A 16,934-nucleotide genomic window follows, 5' to 3' on the forward strand; every position below is an offset into this window, starting at 1 on the left:
GGCTTCTGAAAGCCAGCGACAGCAATGCAGTGTCTACACTGACGCTGTGTTGACCTAACTACATCAACCATGGCACTTTGCCCCTCGTGCAGGTGGAGTTAAGTCAGTGTAGTGGGCAAGTTATGTTGGTGGGAATGAAATTAAGTGTAGACACTTAGGTCGATGAAAGCTGTCTTGCATTGACCTAACTTTGTGTAGACCAGGGCAAAGAAATGGTAGTGTGTAAAGCCTCAGTCATGTGTTAACCACTCCGAGACTTTTTCAGGGAGACCTCTAATTAGAAACACAATATTTTGTGTGGACTCAATTGGCTGTTGCAATGTTGGCTTTTCACAGGGGACCACTTTTCTAATAGCTTCAGTGAGCCACGCACCTACCTTGGTGCTTCACATTCTAGTTGGATAGGTCTATGAAAAAGTGAAATGTCTTTTAAGTAGAAGCTTATAGCCATGCTAGAGTTTGACTTGACTTTAACTGTCTTGGGGGATCCTGACGGATTTTTTGAGAAGGGACATGAAGACTGAAGGAGGAATATAAAACTGAGGCTCTGAGCCAGTTCCTAGAGCATGGATAGAAGCTCCCTTTATTTTCAGACTACTATGTTTTGGATGATAGTCCCTATTTTATCTCATGCCAAAGCCCCTTGATCAAGAGTTGACATTGTTGGCAGAATGAATAATATGCCAGGTAACCTGAGAGCATTAACATGTTCATTGAAATTTCAGTGAGGGTCCTTCTGACAGATTTTCTTTAAGATTTATATTTGAATCTTGTATTAACATTTTTAGATGCTGGCGGAAGAAAAGAATATTTCTGCTCGCTATGCAGAAGAGCGGGACCGGGCAGAGGCAGAGGCTAGAGAGAAGGAGACCAAGGCACTGTCTCTGGCTCGAGGTTTGGAAGAAGCCCTGGAGGCTAAAGAAGAATTTGAGAGGCAGAATAAGCAGTTGCGTGCAGACATGGAGGACTTAATGAGCTCCAAAGATGATGTGGGCAAAAATGTAAGTATTTTTCCAACTCTCGTGTGCTACATTGCATGAAGGGGATAAAATAGTAAAGCCCATTTGTACAAGGAAACTAATACTAGATAGTAAAACTTGAAAGTCTGAAACCTTGATACTTAAGAGCTGTACCTTAAAATACCTAAAGAATGTAATACTCTGGAGGCTAATCGGTATTCACCAATGCCAGGCATTTCTGCAACGTTCACAGACGTGGTAAGTAGGAGACACACATCAAATGATTGACTGTTACCCTTATGCTAGATTAAAAACTTGTTACCTTACTAGCTCTTTTTTCTTTGGGATACTCTGAATCGCTGACTATGCAGCTGCTAGTTTCCTCTGTTTATCAGACAGTTAAAACTTCATCTGCTGGTCTGGGTTGTTCTTAATACAGATTTAGGAATGAGTGTCTGTTGTTCTGGTTTAGTGTAGGACAACCACAGAGTTAAATCAGTGCTAACAAAGGACTCAATATCTTATTGATCCCCTATTTTGCAGTCATACCATTACTATTGTCAGAATAACAAAAAGCTTGTGTCTGCTTCATGCTTGTGTTTTAGGTCCATGAACTGGAAAAGTCCAAGCGAACCTTAGAGCAGCAGGTTGAAGAGATGAGGACCCAGCTAGAAGAACTGGAAGACGAACTTCAGGCCACAGAAGATGCCAAGCTTCGCCTGGAAGTGAACATGCAAGCTATGAAGGCCCAGTTTGAGAGAGACCTACAGGCCAGAGATGAACAAAATGAAGAGAAGAAGAGGATGCTGGTTAAACAGGTATCCCCTATTAAACACGCTTTTGAAAGCAACTGTAGCAAACAAACAAAGAACATGGTTAATTGATTTCTTATTACTCAAAAGTTGGGATGTCCCTCAAGGTTTATGTGATGTTCCTGCCCTACAGAGCTCTTAAGCACTGATCTTTACACATTCTGCATGACAGAGTAGCACAAACCCTCCAGTACATGTAATGTAGAGTGTTTGATTTTAATTTCTTAACGGGACACTTTTGCTACTTGGCTGTTCTTTCCATTTTAACTACCTTTTTAAAATGGAAATGACTGGAAATGTCTTTATAAATCCAAAACTACTAACAAGTCACTTACAAAAATGCAGTTTTTGGTGTGATCGTACTAAAATATGTGCAGTGCATGTGCTCCTTCTACTGTTCTGTAGCAGTAGTTGCTACCTGGATTTATGTCAAGTAAAATATGTGGTGCAGTGCTTGTATTTTCAGAGGTGGATCCATTCCTGCTGACTGATATGGTACGTAGTTGAGATAAGTGCTAGATAATCAGCAAAACAAACTATTTCCCTAATGAAAATTGGAAAAAGGATCACAGGATTGCCAACCCCTAGCACTGAACGATCATGTCAGGCCCCAAAACATTAAAAGATGGCTTAAAAATCATGAGATTTTTAAAGAAGTTTTTAGGTTCATATTTGTCTTCTAATGTAAGAGGCTTTTGATTTCATTCTCAAGCTTTTCTCCAGAACCGTGAGGGCTAGAAACATGCTTTTTTTTCTTTAATTTTAAAGCAGACACATAATAACATGACTCAAGGAGCTGGGTCTTAAAGAAAAACATCAAATATCCCCAAACTCTTGGATAAAATTATGAGAGTTGGCAACACTGGCCCGATTCCAGCTTCTATGGGAAGGTTATAAACAATGGATAGAGAAGGTCATTTTTAAGGCTCCCCACCTCATTGTGCTGTAAGAGTGCAAATTGCTGTATCACCACTGAACAAGAGCTCTTGACATTCTAATACAAAATAGTAAATTCGATTCAATATACAACAAAGTCAGTTTTTGTGTAACAGCCAAGTTTTCTGGTTCAATTTTAACATTGTTGCATAACTTGTTAATCTGTTTTAGCTTCCTGTTGGCTGGTTGCTCAGATATTAGATACTGCTTAAATTGCTCTTCATTTTTGCCTTGAGTTATGGCTGGGATACAATGTCTTACTGTATGTGTTGGTGACATAGATGTGCCTGAAGTAACCATTTAATTATAATTCTATATTAAAAATGTTGAGGTTATTCTATTGTTTTCGGTAAGAGCAGTTTAATAAGCTGAAATATTAGCTTCTGCACTGGAACAATGAAGGTAGACAGAAACACTTATTAGAAAGTTGATCATGAAGCAGTTGAATGGGTAACACTGTTTTAGTCCCTAGGATGTTTAGCATATGAATTTTCAGAAGTACTTCAGAAATTCCCTGGGTGTCATGTTTGCTTTGAGATCTTGCTTTGCTTCTCGTTGAGAAAACTTCGGCAGAGATCACAAGCTGTCAAGATTTCCATAAGTTTTGTGTGTGGTTTTCTCCCTCAAACTTACCTATTGTAGTACTGTCAACCGGGTAATGATCAAGAGCTGAGCTTTTCTCACGTCCCTCTTGTGTTATCAAGGACTTCCTTGCTTCTTATCCTTTTAGATTCTTTCCGAAATCTCCTTGTTTTCCTGTTTCATCCATTTCTGTAACAGAGCCTCTCAAACTGTAACTTCACAGGTGCGGGAGCTTGAAGCAGAACTGGAGGATGAGCGCAAACAGAAGGCTCTTGCTGTGGCTTCCAAGAAAAAAATGGAGATGGATCTCAAAGACCTTGAAGCTCAGATAGAAGCTGCAAATAAGGCTCGAGATGAAGCAATCAAACAGCTGCGCAAACTGCAGGTGTGTGAAGCCAGTCCATGAATGAACTTGGAGTGTCTCTTGCTTTAGAGTTCTTCTTTTGGTCAAGTTTCCTTGCAGTCTGAGGATGAGAACAGCTCTCTATTCTCAAGTTTCACTCTTGTCCCTGGATGACTGCTTCCTGCAGCATATTGCAACAGTGTCTGTAATTTCAGTTCATCAGTATGTTTGTCAATGAGATGGTTAAATGAGATGCCATATTTCAGTATTTTGTGTAAAGGACTCAGTTAAATACTTGCTGAAAGCTCTTCTCTCCCTCCCCCCCCCCCCCCCTCCACACACACACCACCACCACCACCACCCCCAAAGGACCTCATAAAACAGCCAGATCAAAATAACTGATTAATAGCTGAGCAATGACTTGAGAATGTGTGTTCAAATGTGCTAGTTGGGGCTGGTAAAACTGCCTATTAAGGTTTCCGAACACTTCTCATTATACTGTCCTGTTTTGAGTTGCTTATCACTTTGACAGACTGTAACTGTTTGGGCTGAAATCTTCCAGGCTGGGTGTCTGTCTCAAGCTGAACCATTTTTGGAAAATTTTGGCTGAAACTGTTAAGCCATTTCTAAAAATGAGACTAGGAGAAGATGCATAGTTTTGCCCGTGTTTTTTGTTTTGTTTTGTTTTTATGGGGGGGGATTTCTGGTGACCTTTTCTTTGAGAAGCTCTAGTGCCCTCATGCTTTGGAACAGGGTTTGAAATTTGGAGGAGGGAGGGTAGAAATTACCTTTTTGTCAGGGATGTGCCTTTTCCATCCCTGTGAAAATCTGCCCAAATTTGGCCAAGTGATAAACCTTTGAAACATCACAGTTCTCACATGCTCAGTAGAGACTAGCTGGAGCTTTGCAGCTAAATTCCCTGAAGATTCTGTCCACACTGAACATGCTCCAGTCTGGGGCAGTAGGGGCATAAACAGGACTTCCTCTGCAATTGCAGTTCCCGGCTGCTTCAAGCTGGGTCTGGATCTGAGTCCGGGTCCAGGCACCGGAACTTAGAGCAAGTCGCCTGTCTCTCCTGCTGCACCCAAGCAGTGTAGAGGAAGCTGCCTGAACCAAATGCAGAGGGGACAATTGTCAGACTGGGTGGGAGGAGAAGATACTGGGAGCTGGGTGAGGGGTGGACTGGGATCCAGTGGATTGGATGGGGAAGGGGAAATGGCTCTGGCAAAGAGCCAGGGTGTGGAGACGGAGAGGAGACCTGGGACTGGCTGGACAGAGAGCTGGGTGGGTGGGGAAACACACTGTACAGAGACAAGGACTGGGAGCTAGTCGGGGCAGGGAACGTGGGTGCAGGGGTGCTTGGAGGCTGTGGGGAAGACAGATCAGATGAAGAGCTGGGAAGGGAATGGAGACTGGATGGGCAACCTCAATTCTGGTAATTCTGAGTGATTGATTTGCAACCTTAATGTTCTTTAATGTTTTTTTTATTTGTAATGTAGCTATAGACTCCTAATCTCTGAGCATTTTATGCATGGTTCCAGTATACTGAGGAAGCATGAAGTTCAATCTTAGGTTTTGCAGTGAGACCCAACTTTTCTTACGTGGGTGTTTAAGGATTAGATTCCTAATTTCAGAACCCCCCAAGTGCGTAAAGTTTGACACCTCTTTATATCACATAAAAACCTAACAGGTACATGACAGCATCAAAGTTGGACTAGTTTTTAGTAGGGCAAGCCAAATGTGCGGTTCCATACCCTAACATGTACTGTGTCTATTCTTTTAGGTACGTTATAAACTAAGTGGTCCCATGGCTCGCAGATTTTGGCTTGCATACATCACTTTAAGAAAAATGGCACTAAGTTGTTTTAAAGGAAATTGAAGTTTGAGCTGATTTTTGGGGTCTAATGATATCCACAGTCAAGCCAAGTTTGTGGAAAATATGATCAGTAGCTGTAATATTCAGAATATTGAGTTTAGCAAAATACAGTTTTAAAGTGTGTGCTTAACGTGATGCATTCAGACTAATGGATCTTTTTGTGCATCTACAGACTTGAGAACATTTTCTATTACAATGTTCATTACAACACTTTTTTCAGTCAGTTTAGGTAAATCAAAATATTTTTTTCTCCCCCAAGCCATTTAAAAGCATGAGATCTCAATAAGGTTCCTGCCAATTTTTATCATTCAAGCTTAAGCAGGTTTTTTTTCTGTAGCCCTGTCTCTTAAAAATAAACATGGGAAGTTGGATAGAATCTAGTGGAGGAGTATGAGACCAAAATGTGCGTGTTTTGGGGTACAATGAGTAGGTATCTCAAACAGTAAGTAGGACTAGGCCCCTTCTATGTGCGTGTCCTCATTTAGTAAATGTTGAACTCCCGAAGGGATTATAGCAAATCCCTGCACTTGTCCTCTAATGGATGATGATTTTTCCTTCTCTTAAATTCCAGGCTCAGATGAAAGACTATCAGCGGGAGCTGGAAGAGGCCCGTGCATCCAGAGATGAGATCTTTGCTCAGTCCAAGGAGAATGAAAAGAAGCTGAAAGGCCTTGAAGCAGAAATACTCCAGCTCCAGGAGGTACGATTTAGTTCTGAGTTGCCTTTGTGAGTGACATGTACGTTAGTGTTCTGTACACCTGTCTGGTGATTAGAACACTGGGTTGGGAACCAGGAGATCTGGGTTCTCTTCCAGCTTTGCTGTGAGCAGCCTGTGTGACCTTGGCTGTCATTTAATCTGTCTGTGCTCAGTTTCCCCACATGTATAACAGGGATACTTACCTACCTCCTGAGGGGACATGAGGCTCTATTGATTTCAAAGTGCTCACACATTTCTCTGATGGAAGGTGCTTGAAATGCAGAGCATCAGTATTAGTAATAGAGAATTGGATAGGTAAATGCATAGGAATCTTTTAATGCCCCACAACCTGGATACAGAGAATACACTAATGCAGCATTGTAGAATATATTTGAAGTTTTCCTGACACTGGTGGTGCTAACTACTAAGTTGTTGTGGGCCACAGAGAGAACCTGAGAGGCTTGTGCCTTTTAGCGTTAGTTTTGCCATGATTGCCAAGGCTTATTGTAACGTCTGGCAAACAAAGACTCTCTTTTTTGTAGCTTTATAAATGACTGTTTAGGGGGTGTTTATTGTTAATGAGCTTCAAAAATGAAGACTTTTTCCATTAAGAGAAATCAGTAATGCAGTATGAATAATAAAATTGATTCAAGATATCGATGTATTAATAAGAGAGATGGAAGGCAATTGACATAGTTAAAGATCAATCTAAAACACTATAGTATTTCCATTTAGGGTTAAAGGGAGTAAATCCACTGCAGTCATGAAGAAGCCAGTAGCGACAGACTGGGAGTGTGAGCTAGTGGTTGGAACAAGGGAGGGAGCCTGGCTTCCTGCGTTCTATTCCCGGCTCTTTTGCTGACTGACTGTGTGACTATGTGCAAGTCATGTAATAGCACTTCACTGTGTCCTAGTGGTATTGGGGAGCTGAATTAATGTTTGCAGAGCTCTGAGATCACCAGTGCTATTTTAGTCTGCGTATTAAATAAGCAAATGAGTCTTCTCATGACCCCTTGCAGGATCTTGCTGCCTCCGAAAGAGCTCGTCGCCATGCTGAGCAAGAGCGGGATGAGCTGGCTGATGAGATTGCAAACAGTGCTTCTGGAAAGTGAGTCATCAAATGGACTGTCATCCTGTCCGAGGCTGTTTATAAACAGCAATGACTGTGTCTTCTACTAATGCACTTGCATGCCCCACACTGACCTCTTGGTTCACTGTTTTCCCGATGAAGGGAATGACTGGCTTAGGTACTGCAGCATCGGGAGAGAGTTTGCTGACTTATTAAAAGCAAGTGGAGGTAATTACTGCGTTACCTGGTTGGACCATGTAACGTCCCACCCGCTTTCTTTCACCCTCCAGATCAGCTTTGCTGGATGAGAAGCGCCGTCTGGAAGCCCGTATTGCACAGCTGGAGGAAGAACTGGAAGAGGAACAGAGCAATATGGAACTCCTCAATGACCGGTTTAGGAAGACCACACTGCAGGTGCAGTATCTTTGGCATATGCTGCTTTGGGCACTTTTATCTCCCTTACGTGTACAGTATAAAAGGTGAATGAAGGCTCTGAATGTTGCCAGATGACTGACTCTTCATGCCCTCCCAAAGGTTGATACGCTCAACTCAGAGCTGGCTGGAGAACGGAGTGCTGCCCAGAAGAGTGAAAATGCGCGCCAGCAGCTGGAGAGACAGAACAAAGAACTGAAAGCCAAGTTGCAGGAGCTGGAGGGATCTGTGAAGTCTAAATTCAAGGCAACCATTTCTGCTCTGGAAGCTAAGATTGGACAGCTAGAGGAACAGCTTGAGCAGGAAGCAAAGTAAGAAGAGATGGTTGTTTCCTGTTCCAAGTAAATACAGGCAGCACTGGTTATTTGAAACTTCCATGGCCCTAGCAGGACTTCTCATAGGTACTAAATATTCCCATCTCAGTCCCAGCAATTGGATTTTCTTAGCTAGGACTCAGTTGCTGAAGGGACACTCTTGGACTGAACAGCATAAAAAGACTGAGGCTTTACATTGTGTTCACCTTATCTGGGTTTCAAGGTCAATTCACTGTACAGAGGAAACTGTTGAGCTGGTTCTTTCCCCAGACTAGCTGGGTGTGGAGCCTGTTTGTGGTAGTACAGTGGATCCCACAGCGTGGTGCAGCCATGTAAGCACCTTGCACAGCCAGTGATACAGACCCTGGTAGTTTGATAGCGCCCACCCCCACAACCCTCTATCAACCTGAATTAGGAAGTGTGTGCAATGAACAGTCCATTAACATCTCGTTATTTTTGGTATTGTAGTTATTTTTCTGTGTTAATGATGGCTTTTAATGTCCTGCCCAAGAACAAGGCAGCCCGGCTCCAGGGGAAAAAAAGCAGCCTTCTCTTTTAGGACCGTAATTTCTCCCTGTGATAAAACCATCCTCTAAATTTTCAGTCCGTTTCCCTCCATCCACTATTGTACTTCAGCTGTGGGGGAGGACCATAAACCATCTCTCTTCTGCAGACGGTTAGCAGATGCCCTTGTTAAAGCACTGCAACTGATCCCCACCTCAGATAACAAGCACCCCTGGTTTTAGCATGGAACAGCCAAGCCCACTCTGCTCCCGTGCTGACAGATTAGATCCTTCAGTTACAACCAGCACAATTACAGGATAGCATTTTAGAAAGGTACTTAGAAATCAAACCCATTTGTGCTTCTGAGTGTGACTCCGATCTGGACACGCTCGCACTGAACTCCACGTGTTATAGTTATGCTCTGGAAAGAGAACACTGCTACAAGTGAACCAATGTATAAAATTCCTAGGCTGATTGATCCTAGGGTTAACATTGCTCTGTTTTCTTAGGGAAAGAGCAGCTGCTAACAAGCTGGTGCGTCGTACAGAGAAGAAACTGAAAGAAGTCTTCATGCAGGTGGAAGATGAGCGTCGGCATGCAGACCAGTACAAAGAACAGGTAAGCAAAGGTGCACAGCCGTGCTCCAAACCCAAATTCCTGCAGATGTGCTCCAGGAAGAGCCTCAGGTACAACTGCTGCCCCACTAAACAGACTTCACAATCAACCTGGAGGAAAGAAAACTCCCTGGAAACTCCTGCTGCAAAAGCCCCACACCAGACATAAAACAAACCCTGTTCAAATAACAATGAATCCCAATGAGAATAGAGCCCAAGGTCCAAGTTCTCACAGTGGCCCTCTGCAAATCCAGGTGGAGCTGCTGGGTAGTTCTGCACTCCCTGTCTCTAGCTGCACAGCTTTTACACTGTCTCTGCTTCTGCTGGGAACTCGGGGACCTTCTCTCTCCTTTCTCCCCGCGCGGTGTTTTCTGTGGTCTCCCCAGCCACCTGAGAGGGGCCTTCACAGTGGCCCTGACTCCCATCCCAAAACATCTCACCAGCAGCAGCTACAGGCAAGCTGCTGGCAAGTGGAGCCTTTGTGCATGGGCTCCATGGTGTAGATGGTGCTCTCACCTGCTCGAGCTGGGGAGTTGGGCATCAGCAACCCCACTAGGATCCCACACTGCAATCAGTACAGCACTGTTGGTCTGCCAGGACTTGAGGCAGAGGGGACTGTGCACCTGGCAGGTGTGGGTGATCTCCCCCTGTGGGCTCCATGTGAGGGACCAGCACGTCTCTCCTTTACATCCTGCAGGCCCCATTGCTAGGTAGGACACAACTGGTGTGTCTGCAAGAATGAATTGCAGCTCTTCAGCTGGAGATTTGTATAGCATGATAGTCTGGTCACTTAAACGTGGGTTCCACAAGGTGCATCTGAGGAGCTTCACTCACTCAGGAGACATCTGGCTAGGACAGAATCCCACTTTTACACGTGAGCCTGTTCTGTCCCATCCCAATCAAAATCCCCGGCGAGGCTGACTGTGAAAGACAAGGATTCAGCTCTTTCCTTTCTGCCTGACCCCAAAACTTCACTCAGCTGCAGCTGCTCAGCTTTCTGCTGAGTCAAGCTTCATGCTCCCAGCCTGGCTCTCTCCCCTAGATGGAGAAGGCTAATGCCAGGATGAAGCAGCTCAAACGCCAGCTGGAGGAAGCTGAAGAAGAAGCAACACGTGTGAATGCCTCCCGTCGTAAACTTCAGCGTGAATTAGACGATGCCACGGAGGCCAATGAGGGCCTTAGCCGGGAAGTCAGCACTCTGAAAAACAGGCTGAGGTAAGCAGAGCTGGTCTGCGGGCCTGGGCCCTGGAAGGAGCCCTGAGCACAGGCAGCATCTTACCTAGGTCTTCACAAGCCACAGGGAAGCTTTAAGGTAGCTACAGGAACTCACTCTCAGGGTGGGAGGCTTCCATGACGCCAGGGTCTGTTAGAATCCGTCTGGAAGTGCCGTAGCAGAGCCAGTAATGTTACAGGAACTTCAAACTGGAATCTGGAGTACCAGGGTCTACGCTGGGAAATATCAGTAAATCCTCATGAAGATCCTTGTACTCTGTTGGCTCCAAACCTTCCGGGCTCTAGCTCTGACAGGTGGGTTGGTTTTAGTCAGTGTGATTGATTCCAACCTCTGTGGAAATGCTGTAAGGATCAGGGAGGGGGCTCAGCTCCTTGTTAATGTAAGTGATAGAGAACCATTTATTTCTGCCTTATCCTGGCTGGAATCCAGCTCAGTACCCTCTCTGGGAATGGCTCTCTGGCACATCAAGAAAGATGTGTGGTCTGAAGTACAGGGGGAGGGGAACTGAGTGAGCTAGGCACAGAGCAGAGTGTGGGAGAGGCAAAGAGCAGCTGAACTGGCCAGCTGTAAGACCATGGCAGTGCTGCAGTGCAGATGGAAGGAGTTGCTTGTCGTGCTGGAGTGCATGTAGCTCAGTTCTCGCTGTTATAACATACAGCATCTTAGAGGTCTGCTCGGGCCTCATTTTTAAACCTTCCCCTTCCCTCCCCCCCCCCCCCCCCCCGAACCTGAATCAGCGCTGCCCCCCTCCTGCCTATGGGGTCAGCCTCACTGCATGCGTTGGTGGCTGCATGCCCTGCCACCCACCACCCGCTGCTGGGCTCTCTGTGTGTGTGTGCTGCAGTGCCACGAGGTAGCGATGGCCGGCTAGTGTCAGGTGCACAGCCACTGCGGCACCGACCCTGTGGGAGGAGAGCTGACTCTTTCTGACCTGACCCAAACCTGACACTTTTTGGATCCCATCTGGTTCTGGTCGGGTTGCAGGACTCGACAGCATTTGTTGTCCACAAGTCAGATATCAGCTAGTAGTCAGTGTTTTTCACTATTCATGTGCTGTAGCAGTGAGAGCCCATTTCCTGCTGGTGTTAGATGTTCCTGTATCTGGGGCCATTAAATGTCCACAAATGTACTAAACTCCGTTCCTTGCCCTGCTTCTGGCTTACGTGACATTAGGGAAGGTGGTGTGCATTGACATAAACACAAAGTGTCTTGGGGGGCGGGGGTATAACTCCTGGCCCCAGGGAAGGTTTCAGGAGCCTCCTTAGTGTAGGATGCTCAGGTATTTAGTGACTAGAAGGGTAGATGACTTGGTGGGACTTCTGGGTTCCACCGTATACCTCTTGGTGGCTTTCTAGGTGACCCATTCACCCCACAGGCCTGCATTCAGCAATCATTTGGTGGTTTTTTCTAGGAGGGGTGGCCCTATCACCTTCCCTTCAAGTCGATCTGGTAGACGCCAGCTGCATATTGAAGGTGCTTCTCTGGAACTTTCTGACGACGATGCAGAAAGCAAAGGCAGTGACCTCAATGAAACGCAGCCCGCCCAAACCGAGTAGAGCCGTGTCACACCATTAGCATGCAGAGCCCTTTTACACAGAGTGGAGTGCAAAGGACTTACCTGACCAGCAAACTGCCTTGTGGCCGTGAATCTGCCTTATGTAATATTGGCATGCTACAAGGTTACTTATCACAGGTCAACTATGTCTTAAGGCTCTGTAGCCTCACTATACTGTACCCTGCTTCAATATAGGTACAACTGCTTTTTTATATATAGTAAACTCTCTCTGTTCAGTGCATCTCTTTTCCAGGTATTCCTTGTAAAGCCATTTTATAAAGCATCATGTGAAGGATACAACTTTTCTATCAATTCAGAAACTTCATTCCCAAGCGGTAGTTGGGTGGGGCAGACCCATTGTTGTTACTATGCATGCTTTGTTGTACAGATAACACCCTTCCATTTCTTTTGTGCTCACGTGGCCCTCGGCTGTAACACATCTGTTGGCGCACTGTGAAGACCAAACTGCTCCTGTATCTCTCTTCTTTTTCTCCTAATTATTGTGAGCAACACACAATCAGCAAGTAAACTGTGAAAAGGCCTCGGAAGTGTTCAGAGGGAAATCTAGGGTTGAATGAATAGTATCCATTTTTAACCTGCCATATCATTTTGAAGTAGTGTTGGCATCTGCTTCATCAATTAGTGCTTGTGCACTACAGTTAAATTGAATATTATCACCGTTCCTAATTTGTACAATACCTCGCATCTGTATAGACTTGCTATATCGGTCTGAAGGCTTCTGTACATAGTAAGGCTAGTAAAATATGAACACCCGTCACATGGAAAAAATAAACATGGAACAGCAGAGGCTCAGGATGGGAATTTACTCTTAACTGCTGGCTGAGTAGTCTTCAGAGCATGGAGCTGAATAGCTGCTGCTCCTCTTGACATGAGGGAGTTTCACAGCCATGAGATACAGGTTTAAGAAATACCCGAGCCAGCCTTGTGTAAAACAGAGCTGGCACGCTTACCAGCTGTTGAGCCTAAAGCAGCAGGACCATCTGTACTTGTACTATGTTTTTGGCTTGTTTGGAGTCTCTGTAGTTTAGAGGTTAAAAGATGGATCTTGCCTGCCTGAGAGTTGACACGCCAGTGGATGTGAATTCTTTCTTTTGGTTTTTATTTTGACCAGTGTTACACCAAGTAGTTACATTCTTTTTGTTTAAATAGCTGAAAAACTGACATTACAGAAAGTGCCTTAGACACTACAGTACTAAGACAATGTTACATATATAATTTGCCTATATAACAATGATTTACTGTATTAATTTTTGACTGTGCTTCATATCATGTACCTCTCTAGTCAAAGTGGTGGTATTGATATTCAATGATAATGAATCAGTGTTAACTATGAAATCTCATCCCTCTGCAATGTGCTTGAAAACATGATTTTCCTTTGGGTTAAAAGCTTTAACATCTGTTACAAAGGTTTTGTTGTGTGTTTGGATATTTTTTAATTGAACTGGCTGTTGACCACCAGGCATCTGACTGCAAATATCTTGTTTTCTTGTATACCCATATTTCTAGACAATGATTTTTGTAAGACAATAAATTTATTCATTATAGATACTGATGCCTGCTCTATTTACTTACAAGAAAAGCTAGCTCCTGAGGCCTACATAGACTTAATAAACATGAATATGACTTTGGCAGCTGCTGTTTCCCTTCTTACTGTTAGCTAGCCTATTTTGATTTGTATAGAGTATAAAGGGCCTGTCCAGTGCTCTGTGCTTTTGACATGGTTACCAGTCCAGTTTTAGCAGGTTCTTTTCATTGCACGCCCAATCATTGAACTTACTAGAAATACACAAGTGGGGAGATGCATGGTACTCTGCAGCCATATGGATCTGTTTTATAAATGACCATCCATGCACACTTCCTGTGGTGATTTGTCTCCATTCTGGCCTTTAACCAAAGCTGAGGTCTTTCTGGATGGGGAAGTTCAGATTTACAGCATAAGAACTCTGTTAACATCCATTGGCAATTCCCACTGGAGTCCTGAACTCCTGGCTGCATACTGTACTTTATAGGGGAGGAGGTGAGCTCAGCTTTGGAGGAGTGCTTCTGAAGGAAGAGTTTGCCTTTACCCTACTGGATTGGAGTATGGTTGATCTGCTTAGTCTACCCAAAATAGACCTTGGATTCTTCTATTGACTTCAGCTGGTGTCATTTGGAAATAAATGTTCCTATACAAACCCTTTTGTAGACAAACTAAAGTCCTCAAAGATAATGGCCATCAACATACCAGTTCATACAGGGAAGACACAGCTCAGGGTCTTCCCCCCACAAATTTCTATAGCTGGCCCATGTCTTGTCACTAGATGCAAATTAGCCTTTGGCCTGTAATGCTTCAGCACATGGGCTTTAAAGAGGCGTCTGTTATGTATCAGGCCCTGTTCCCTAACCACAGTGCAGGTGGATGGCTTTAATTCAAAACCTTTCCTGTTCCTGCAGGGAACTGGATGGGAGGTGGCCTGTATAATGTTTTCATTAGCAGTTGAAGCCCTGGCCAGTATACACAGTGATTCATAAGCACAAGTTACTAGCATGGTGAAAGGTGGAGAACAAAATTGCTCTTAATGTAGAGAACATTTGGCTCCACACTGCAAATGCCAAAGACTGAAGAGCCTATGGATTTAAAGGTGATACATGGACCAAAAACTGAGCCAAGCGCTGATTCCTGTGCTCAGAGACCTTGCTAGCCAGCCATGGACTCTGAATTGGATCTGGGGTTGCCTGGGGAGATAATGGCTCCAGTAGAGCTCTGGTGTGGTGGTTTTGTAGGTCTTCCTTACTCCAAACATGGCATGCTGCCTGTTGCACAAGCTGGAGTTTGAGTGACTTCCCATCCCAGGTACAGCAAGTGGGGTCATTCTGTCTGGAGGGGATTCTTGCATCTTAATGCTGGACAGAACCATTGATCATCTAGCCTGACCTGCATAACACAGGCCATAGGACTTCCCACAATTAATTCCTTCTTCAAGTCCAATAGCTGTGACTGAATGTTTGTTTTTCTAAAAGATATGATTGAAACATCACCAGTGATGGAGAATTCACCGCTCGCCCTGGTGAGCTATTCCAATGGTAAATTACCTTCCCTGTTTAACAGTGCAGCTTCTGTCTAGTCTGAATTTGTCTAGCTTCAACTTCCAGCCCTTGGATCTTTGTTATATCTTGTCTGTTAGACTGACCAAATCACCAAATAGATTGAGCTCCTTGAGTCTCACTATAAGGCATTTTTTCCCCAGTCCGTCAGTTGTTCTCATGGTGGTTCCTGAGCCCTCTCCAATTTATCAAGTCTTCACTTTTGGACAGCAGAGGTGGCCACAGTATTCCAGGAGTAGTCACAGCAGTGCCAGCGCCAGAGATCATAAACCTCCTTACTCCTTGAGATTCCCCTGTTTGTACAACCAACGGTTGCATCAGCCTGTTCAGCTACAGCATCAGCCAGGGTCAGTCTCTGCTTCCCAGGCTAGAACTTGACATTTGGCCACATTAAAATGAATCTTGGTTGCTTGCACCACCCCCACTCTTTGTCATGGACAAGCTTTCTCAGCAACCCTTTCTTCTAGTCTCTGATAATACTTTGATCAAAGAGCAGTGCTGTCCTTTCCCTACCCAAATATCAATGAGTGGGGTGGGAATGGCATAAAACTGGTGTGGAAGAAAGTTATCACTTTATTGGCCCAAGGCTGTGGAGTAAGGGGCTCAGCATCTCCCAGGCATAACTCCTAGCAGAGCCAGGGGCACCCTGCACCTCACAAGCTTGGTCCAGTGTGCCTAGAGAGCTGCTGCCTCAGCTTCACCCTGCACTGTGCACTCTGTGCACAACAACAGCTGTACTGAGCCTGCTCCAGCCCACTCCAGGATGTGAGGGGGTGACCTGGAACTGAACTCTTACAGCGGAGCTCATGCCAAGTACCCAGAGCATAGGCAAATTCTCTCCCTCTCTCACCTGCTCTGTTGTTACGTGGCGCTGAGCCTATAAATATTTACCCTGTGAGAGAAGAGGGGTGCTGCTTGCAACTCTACTCCACTTCTGTCAGCATGGGAACCCCCTGATCCTGCCTGGCTCCTGGGAAACCAAGCATTCCGTGTGCCAGGATGTGGGGAGCGGAGCTACTGTGGGGCTCAATGGTGAGTATTAAAATCCACACCTGCCACAGACTAGCTGCAGCTGACAGTTAATCTTCAGGGCTCACTCGATTTGTGTACGGCAGCATGCACAGGGACATGGCTTGCTTAATTAGAGAGAGAGGCTTTAAAACTGTTGGGCATTCAATGGACATGTTCTCTTGGGACAGGTTTATCCCACAGCTACCCGTGGCAGGGTCCTTGTACCTTTCTCTAAAGCAGCTGGAGCTGAGGCAGTCTGGCAATTCCTGTGCTGAGGGGCTTCTAGTGTCCTTCCGATGGTAGAAAGTTGCTGCAGATCCTGGAGAGCTGTAGTAGCTAAAACATGCCAGAAGAGGGCAGCAGAATTGCTGTGTAAGGGACGAGTAGCCGAGCTGCAGGGCACATGGGGAAGCCCAGTGTGGAACAGCAAATCTGTCCCTCGTTGTGTTCTTCTCGGAATGTGTCCCAGGAGCAGCAGGGGGGAGCTGTAGCATCTCAGACTGGCTCTTTCCAAAATCCCAGGCTCAAGAGAGACTAATGGGGGTGGGGGGGTGTACTCAGAGGACAACACCTAGTGTTACTACAAGGGCTGGGAGAAGTGGCTGCTGGTCATGGTGTCAATCCCTTGTGGCCCTGCCCTGGTGTGAAGGAAATGGCCTAGGTCAGAGTTTGGTGCCATAATGAACCTGCTGGTAGGAAAGCCCCCCTGCCCTGACCAGACCATTGTTCTAATGGCAGGGGGCCCACTGGAGCCAGCCTGCTAGGGTTGCTGGGCATCCAGTTTTTGCCAAGGCAGGTTTCCTGGGGCTCCTGGAAGCAGCCGGCCTATCCTTGAGGGAAGGGGTGCTCATGCAGGCTGGCTGGAAGTGGCTTTAGCAGAGGCTCTGTGGG

The 16,934-nt window shown here is 45.3% G+C and overlaps 1 protein-coding gene across 4 annotated transcripts in view; it reads left to right on the forward strand.

The window, feature by feature from the left end:
• The window catches only part of MYH10 (myosin heavy chain 10), a 135,238-nt gene extending 121,777 nt beyond the window's left edge, over window positions 1-13,461 (forward strand). For 2 of the 4 annotated variants that reach the window (XM_074970843.1, XM_074970844.1), the window contains 10 exons: window positions 789-1,001; window positions 1,565-1,777; window positions 3,513-3,674; window positions 6,080-6,208; window positions 7,225-7,313; window positions 7,565-7,688; window positions 7,809-8,017; window positions 9,034-9,142; window positions 10,181-10,353; window positions 11,784-13,461. In XM_074970843.1, coding sequence (XP_074826944.1) covers window positions 789-1,001; window positions 1,565-1,777; window positions 3,513-3,674; window positions 6,080-6,208; window positions 7,225-7,313; window positions 7,565-7,688; window positions 7,809-8,017; window positions 9,034-9,142; window positions 10,181-10,353; window positions 11,784-11,928 — 1,566 coding nt within the window. In that variant the 3' untranslated portion in view covers window positions 11,929-13,461. The remainder of the gene's footprint in view (window positions 1-788; window positions 1,002-1,564; window positions 1,778-3,512; window positions 3,675-6,079; window positions 6,209-7,224; window positions 7,314-7,564; window positions 7,689-7,808; window positions 8,018-9,033; window positions 9,143-10,180; window positions 10,354-11,783) is intronic. The other 2 variants (XM_074970845.1, XM_074970846.1) reach the window with 1 other exon arrangement.
• The last annotated feature ends 3,473 nt before the right edge of the window (window positions 13,462-16,934 follow it).

Source organism: Natator depressus, chromosome 14 (genome assembly GCF_965152275.1).
Source record: "Natator depressus isolate rNatDep1 chromosome 14, rNatDep2.hap1, whole genome shotgun sequence".
In the NCBI taxonomy this organism is placed as follows: Eukaryota; Metazoa; Chordata; order Testudines; family Cheloniidae; genus Natator; species Natator depressus.